General features: G+C 42.5%; 1 protein-coding gene across 2 annotated transcripts in view; it reads right to left on the bottom strand.

Moving 5' to 3' along the window:
* Positions 1-2,132: 2,132 nt before the first annotated feature.
* Positions 2,133-8,420, bottom strand: part of GRM1 (glutamate metabotropic receptor 1) — a 340,463-nt gene continuing 334,175 nt past the window's right edge. For both annotated transcript variants that reach the window (XM_036248395.1, XM_036248394.1), the window contains one exon: positions 2,133-3,499. Coding sequence is in view for 1 of the 2 variants with exons in the window: in XM_036248394.1 (XP_036104287.1) it covers positions 2,599-3,499 (901 nt within the window). In the remaining variant the exon portion in view is untranslated. The remainder of the gene's footprint in view (positions 3,500-8,420) is intronic.

Below are 8,420 nucleotides of genomic sequence, written 5' to 3'. Positions count from 1 at the left end.
ATCACGTTTATAAGAAGCTAAACAGCTTGTATAAGCATATACATTAAGGGGAAGAGCTTCCGCCCTTGTGGTATCGGGTATGTATGTGTCCATTTCCAATGTTGAACAATTATGATATAAGACCTAATATTCTATTGGATTAAGGAAAATTTTTATTATGATACTAGGAGGCATCCAGAATAATAATGTGATCAGTGTTGAATATGTTCACCAAATGTCTCAAAACTCTCAGAAGAAACTGACATCTTACATTATTTGAACAGCAGCAGTTAACCTGGTCTATTTTTACTTAAAAAAAAAAAAATCTAAATGCACAAGTCCTGTGATATCAAGTGCTGTGGCTAGTGGTTTCAAGATTTTTTTTTAAAGTTTCACTAAAATTAGATAGTACGTGTTCCCTTGCTAGATTGCCCATTAGTAAACCACCTAATAAGCATAGGAACCATGCATTTTTCTCATTCTGCTTCATTACAATGAAAATGTGGAACTGAAATCCATGTTTCAATCATGAGGTCTTTCTATCAAATGTGTTATAAAACAATATTTTAAAAGAAAGGCAGTCCTTTCTTGATGTGGGACGCACTAAGCCTGGCCAGAGAATGTGGGGAATACAGGAGAAACATGAGCCTCGACACTGGAGTTGATGTTAACTTCTCAACGAATGATGCAGCGTGTATTTAAGATTCTGAGGTGAATTTTGGCTGAGAAATCAGCAGCTTCAATATGAAGAAAGCGTATTAAAATATAACTGAACATAAGGCATAAAAAAAGATTTTTAAGGGGAAAGATTCATTCAATAAATAATAGAAATCAAAGCAGCAAGTCAAAGCTTTTTATTTGGGGTAAAAGGGGAAGGTAAAAATGAAACAATCGGATTGCACATACATAGATATTACACACAGCAGATAACAAAAACATGAAGAGAAGTTATGACTGTGAAAATATAGGAATACGAATACATGGAAATAAAAGTTAAAGGAAAGTAAGAAGGAATGAATAAATAATGTGAGAAATTGTGATCAGTCTTACAAGTTATTATATGCTTTAAGCACATAAAGCTTAAGTTGCTGTGGAAAATCTTAAAAAACAAAACACCCTAAAGTAACCTGAAATAATCTAAATACTGTCATTTCAATCTTATGTTTTAATAACACGTGTGCAAGTTTATAAAACGTACCTTTTAATTTTTACCCCCAGTCTTGTAAACTTTCAATGTAACAAATTTTCAAACTGTTTCATTAAGAACATATTTCCAGATCATAAACTATCTGAAAAACTAGTTTCCTCTTAGAAAAGGAAGGACCGTCTGAGCAGCATATGAAAAACATTGGATCACAGCACTCAAACCCTCAGAGACTTCCTGTAGATATTGATGACGATGTTGTATAAAACATTATCGGAACATAATTTCTATATTATATCGGAAAGACAGTCTCCTAGTTGCCACTAGATTGACATTACATTGCACAAACTTTGTTGTCACATGTATACAAGGACACAAGAACACATCCACTTGCTAGTTACAGGGACTTCTGTGACAAGGAAATATTTATTTGTCATTAAACATTAAATTTGCCAGTAGTAGTTGCTATGAATACACCGTTAAATTGGAGGATGGATTTGTTCCTGTAGTTAGTGGGAGAAACACTGGCACCAAATACACACATTGCATCTTAGAAGTTCAACTGGTAAGTATTATTTGCTATAGTAAATGGAAGGTAACATTTTGCCACACGGTTTGTTCTCTGTAACTGAAGGGCAAAGGAGAGCCCCTTTGGCACTAATGCAGTTAATCCACAAAAGGTCGTCAGCCCCTCTTAAAACAATTTAATTGGCCTTTTCCCTAAATCATCAATAAGCGAGTATCAAATATGGGAAGCGGATTGTGCTGATTTTGTTCAAAGCTCCATGCTTAAGTCATGTATTGTCTGGCTTCTTATTGCATTCTTCCCTAGCACTACTGATGAAGCACTTTCTGGTGATGTTTGCTCTCTATTTTCCCAAAGAGAGCGGCAGGAAGTCCGTGCACCTTTCTCTAAGTGTGACAGCAGGCCGCACTGTGTCCGGTGCAGTGGGGGACAGAGCCCCCTAACTGGGCCAGTCTGGAGTCTCCTGAAGGCCAGGAGTCTGTGGTCCCCTCCTCGGCTCTCTGGTGGTTCCATGCCCGCCCCTCCGCCACCCACCTGCTCGTCTGGCTCCGCCAGGCTCACCAGGGCCATCATGAGGGGTACTCCTAATTCACCTCCACTGGCCTCAGGTGCTGCCCCTTTGCAAACCGTCCCAGTGTATTTGGGCAGCACTTGGGCAAAAAAGGGAGGTTGTTTTTGTCGATTTTATTTTACTGATTTATTTTTATGATAAAAGTTCATACTACACGGGATTGTGCTTTGTCAGAATTCCTTTTCTTCCCAGAGGAGGCTTTAAATAATTCAAGAATGAGAATCCTGGCCTGGGTCATTCCTTGCTGGGCCCCACTTTCGGCGGCCCAGCCTCCCCTCCCCTTCGGACGCCCCGTCCACGCCCAGGCTCCCCTGCCTTCTGCACGTCCCGCAGGCCGGGCTCACTGCCTTCTGTTCTTCCATGCGGACGCCTCCTCCCCTACAGGGTGGAAGAGCTTTGCTTGTAGTCCCTCAGAATGACGGAGGCGTAGGTCACGTTGGGAGGGGTGCAGAGCACCGACTCGGACACCGGGGAGCTGGGCACCGAGCTGCCCGACGCCACGGAGTCGCGGAAAGGCGACGGAGGCGTCAGGGCTGGCGAGTCCTCCGGGGTGGGTTTGCTGGCCGCCAGCGGGTCCTCCCCCTCCTCCTCCAGTTCGTCTTCCTCCGTGTTCCCCTCCCGCTCGTACAGATACTCCTGGAGGAGCTTGAACCTCTCGCTGTCGTCCTCATCCTCCGCCCCGGGGGAGGCAGGCTCCTCCCCCGGGGTGCTCAGCTGCAGCGGGAGCATTTGCAGGTGCTGGGGGGGCGTCGGAGGCGGGTACAGGGACCGCACCCCGTTTCCTGGACCCCCGGGGACTGCGAGCACCGCGTTGAAATCCGGGATCCCGGTGCTGAAATTGTTGACCACTCCCTGTAGTTGGTCCAGCAAAGATTTCTGCGGCTGCGGCTGCTGGAGGGGAGGGGGCAAGCCCTTGGGGATGGTGGGGTCAGCCAGGAACAGGGGGGTGTCCTCCGCAGTCAGGTGGGGCAGCAGAGGTGGGGTGCTCACCGCCGTTGGCGCGCGTCTGTGCACCACCATAGAAGGACTGCTGGGAGGGCTGAAGCCAACCGGCTGGGCATCCTCCTCCACGTTGTAAAGGGTCTTGGTGCTGGTATCTGAAAAGGTCAGGCTCTTGCCAGAGCCTTGGTAACTTTTAGTGAGGGGCTTGATGACGGCTGTTTGGTTGCAGGCCGTCTCATTGGTCTTCACGTGCACAGAGAGGCGGTGCCACATGTGCTGTCCCTTGGGCACCTGTCTTCCACCTGGTTCAGACCATGACACAGACTTGCCATTAGAACTATGAATAAAATAGAGATGGATTTATTTGCAGATATATCATGCACATGGGATAAAATACATATAAATCATTTTCGCAAGCCCAGCTCAATGCAATTTGACTTGCCTCTCCGCTGCCTTCCACATCCCCAACCTCTCCGTATTACAGATTAAATGCTACAAATTGCATTGACCACAGGTTGCCTCTGAAACTGCAGCCAGTGGTTCCGCCCGCCCCAAGAGGAGGTGGGGACTTTTGACCCTGACAAAAGGTATTCAGGAGAAAAGCCAGCCTCTTGTAGAAGCAGCTTTTTCATGTAGGTTTAAGATTTCACAAAATTACTACACAATCTCTCTCTCTCTCTCTCTCTCTCTCTCTCTCTCTCTCTCACACACACACACACACACACACACACACACACACACACATTCTATGGCAATGATAAAGTTATTGCTCAATGAGACTCTTTAAAAGATTCCGAAATTAATGAAGAAAATAAATGAAAAAAATTAAATCTTAGTTACACATGAATAACAGAACATAGTGACCATAGCACTTGCTTCCCTTTCTTCTTAGACCCTGCATCAAATTTCAAACCCTCAGCCAGAGCTACTGTGACTGTCCTGCGAGGTTATACATCCATTCTCTCAGCTGCCCGTTCTGACATGCAGGTATTTCCTGTTGCCAGAGCAGCATGCTCACACACAAGGCACCTGTACGGAAGAGAAAAAGAGCAGGTGACAGAAAAACCCAGACCCATGCTCTATTTAAGTAGTTTGTAACTTTTGATTTTCTTTCTATTTCCAAGCACTGCTCCTGACACATCTAATGGGTCACAACTCACATAAAGGCCCTGATTCACAGCAGCTGGTTCGGGATTTTCACACTGGGGACTTATAACCAGGTGTGTTGGAAACGAGCTAGAACTAGTAAGCCCAGCAAACTTTACATGCCCCGATCCTGCTTTAGTCCTCTGGCATAGTTTGATACGTATGAGACCAAGTTAATATTTAGACAAAGCAGAACTTACTGAGACAAAGACCCTCCCCTGGCTTTTCCCCTTTGAACCTTGGTGAAGGAATATCCTAAGGCAACAACAGCCCCCCAGCCTTACTGACTTCCACCTTCATGGGACCCTCGTAAAGCCAAATAAGTAGAAGAGAAGGAGGAGGAGGAGGAGGAGGAGGAGAAGGTGGAGAAGGAGGAGAAGAGAAAAAGATATACCGTATGTGTCTAGTACCAATTCTATTCTTATCTTGTAATAATTTTGGTCTTACTTTTGGACTCTTAGCCTATTTTCTGTATAACATTCTACAGATGGTGGTACCTTACCATAGCAAACTATTAATAACAACAGTGTTAATACTTAAATCAGGAGATATTTTCTCCTTTTTTTAGAAGTTTTTTTGTTTGTTTTTGCTGTATCCATAAAAACAAGACAGTAGCACAATAATAACATATTCAAGATATTAAAAGGAATAGGTAAAATGAACAGGTTTTAGGTAGATGTGTAAAATACATTATTCTGTATTATAATCTTTTGCTTGAAAAAAGTGGGAAATGATCAATAATTAATATAATGGATTATTTAATCATTTTGAAAATATAGGCATGAATAATACTTCAAAAGTATATGTCACATTTATGAAGAGCATAATATTTTGACATCTTATATTTTATAATTTGAAAAGTGAAGTGAGTCAAATAAGCACAGATTCTTGTAAGAATCCTGATATCTACCATAGAAATTCTGGATATAAAGGTTCTAAAATAGATATAATAGCTAAAATGTTGATCTCATTATTTGGGGAAAGAATAGTTCTCCCGTACATATGATTATCTGTGCTGTATTTTTTAATTGTCTGAGAAAAATCTCATCTCCAAGCTATGATGTCAAAATTAATATTCCTCTTAAATATGTGCTTAATATATTTCCAGGGAATGTATAAATGCTTCTAAGTGTAAAATACTGATTCATTAGTTTCCACACTGTCTTGTAAGAGTAGCTGATTCTCCTCTGAGTTGAGGAAACTGAAGAACAGGATGGTGGTTTTTCTGGCAAGAATAGGCAGCCACCCAGCTAGCCAAAGGCAAGGCCAGAATTCACGGTTCCCCCTCTGAACTTGAAATGAGAGGTACATTCACCTCCCATTTTCATCTTTCTCAATCTCTGCCACTCCCCACACTCCACTGACACTGTTCTTTATACGATCAATAGGCCTCTTCCAGAAAGTGTAAAACTTTGCATTTGCCTCTTGCCTTGCTTCAATGTGAAGTGGTTGGTGTTTCAGCCAACTCAATGATTCGCATCCCCTTTCAACCGCAATGGAAACACTATTTCCTTCTCCAGATGCAGAAAATCCTTAAACTGAGAAGATGCCCAGTGTCTTCCTTTAGTTCTTTATGTGTGTGCTTTATAAAACAAGTCCGTTGAAAACAAAAACACTAACTTGAAAAGATATGTGCACCCCCATGTTCACTGCAGCACTACTGGTAACAACCAAGATACGAGAGCAACTTAGATATCTGTCAGTAGACGATAAAAGAAGATGTAGTATATACACAATGGACTATCATTCAGCAATTTAAAAGTATGAAATCTTGCCATTTGTGACAATATGGATGAACCTAGAGGGTATTATGTTAGAAGAAATAAGTTAGACAGAAAGAGACATGTATCGGATGATTTCATTGATATGTGGAATCTAAAACAAACAAATGAACAAACAAAATAGAAATAGGCACATAGGTATGGAGAACAAGCTGATAGTTACCAAAGGGGAGGGTGGCAGAAGGATGGGAACAAAAATAATAATAATAAACTTGCAAAAATAAAAATAAAGGCCTTGAAGAAAATAAATAAATACAAACAAGTCCCTTGAGAACAGGTCTGCCCCTACTTCACCCAGCAGGCTCACAAACCCCAAAAAACATTGCCTCAGGCTCCACCTATACCAGCAAAAAGGCATCTTTGTATGTCTGGGACTTACTGGACTCGCTCACCTAGGTTGTTTTCCTCATTGCTCAGGAATTCTGTGTGGGCCTCTCTTTAAAATTGCGCACTCCCATATGTTAAAGGTATTATCAATCATCTTTTCAGACAGTTATAATCACAATTTAGCTCTGTTTTAATTCAATATAATTTTTATTCTTCTGGTAGGCGATTTCCCCCTTTCAGTCAAAAATAGCAGCTTTCCTTCCCCTCAGAGTTAGGTGGATGGCTTTTGTTTGAAAAAAGAGTTTTGCTCTTTATGCGCTATACTCTTTAATTAGGAAGCAACTCTAAGGCCCTAGATTAAGCAAATTAGACCAAATTTTTTTTTTTTAGGGACAAACTAAATTGCTTTCTAAAATCCAGAGACAATGGAGAAAATGTATCTTGTAGAAAGTTCAGCCCAGAGTACAAACTTTGGTCCCCGGAATAGTTATTTCAAACCTGCTGGCCACAGAGAGGTTAGACATTTACGTGTGCATTGAACATCGTGTTCAGACTGAATCGAAAGTCTGTCTTTGTAGATTAGGCGGTGCTATTTTTAAATGCATACAAATGCTGCTGTGATAAAATGTACTGCTAGATACAAGTGCAACTGAATTCTGAGAAACTTATTTTGTATTTTGTGTCCAAGTGGCCACTAATAAAGGTACACTTAATAGCATAGATTTGAGTGGAGGTATAATAAACATTTTGGTGGGTAAAGTAATTATCTTATTTGAGAAGGTCTGGAACCCACTGCTGTGACACCAAGAAGAGAAAAAATGTGTAAAATACGGGACAATGAAAAGGAATAAAGACACTATAAAAATAAAATATTACTATGAAATAAGACCTTTACTATTTCCAGATAACTTCAATACCTTGTGTTTCAGCCACCAACTCCTTTGTTCTATTATTTGATTTGATTCTGTTTCCTAATCTTAGGAAAAGCTCCCTGGTGTAGAAACACCACATAATTGATGCAAAGGACCCCATCCTTCTTGCTCTAACTTCAAAATACGCCAAAACCAATCCCACATTTGAAGATTAAATGCAGTGGCATTTGGTGTAACTACTTCGGGTGGCTAGATGTTTTTATTGGGGTGACAGTTATCAGAGGTGATCCCCGGTAGGCCTGAGAGGTGGGCGGGGGTCACATACACCTACAGAGTGAAGAGCTCGGCAGGCCTCGGGCTACAGTTTCAGCTACAGTAGGCTTGGGGCCCTGCTTTGATAATCACTAGATAAGTATCACAATCGCCCCAAATAGAAAACACAATATTTACAGCACTGTAGAGAATAGTTGGAAGTGGGTGGTGTACACAGATTAGAGTATCTTTGGCGTTCGGAGTGATACTGCTTCATTTGTTTCAGTAAGTACTCGTTATACCTGCCAAGGACACTGCTCTCTGCTCCAGAAAGGTCTAAAATGGGAATCACAGTGGGTGGGCGTTTGAGAGCAGGAGGAAAGCGTCCAGAACAAGCTGCCTGTCTGCCGGGGAAGCTCACACCACGCCTGTCTCCCTTAAGGCCAATGCAAGTCTTTGCCACAAGGCTCAATAACGTCCCAAGAGACATAGGATGGCATCCAGAGAGCCCACAGACAAGGAAAGACCTTCACCTAAGGAGGGAAGACACTCCCCAGAACCCAAGGAGATTAGCATCTGTTTCCTCTGGAAATGAAAATGGATGTAGGAAAGGCCATTGAGTTACAGGGTCGGGAGAATGGGTTACCAGCTTAAGAAAACAAACCAAAGCCACACGTGTGAGGGCGGTTCTGCTGAGGCCTTGCAGCTTTGGCTGGGATCCAAGGCCTCTCGAGGAGGGAGTGGTGCCATGTCCACAGAGACGCTGCAAAGATCTCACCTCCACCTGCTTCAGCCAGCTGGTCCCAATATGCAGTTCGCGTGGCAATGCCTGTAGAATCTCCGCCACACGAATGATCTGAAATCCACTTGAGTCAGACAC

This window comes from Molossus molossus, unplaced genomic scaffold (genome assembly GCF_014108415.1).
Source record: "Molossus molossus isolate mMolMol1 unplaced genomic scaffold, mMolMol1.p scaffold_m16_p_8, whole genome shotgun sequence".
Taxonomy (NCBI): Eukaryota; Metazoa; Chordata; class Mammalia; order Chiroptera; family Molossidae; genus Molossus; species Molossus molossus.
The sequence above is the reverse complement of the archived record's forward strand: the minus strand, read 5'-3'. Positions and strand labels throughout refer to the sequence as shown.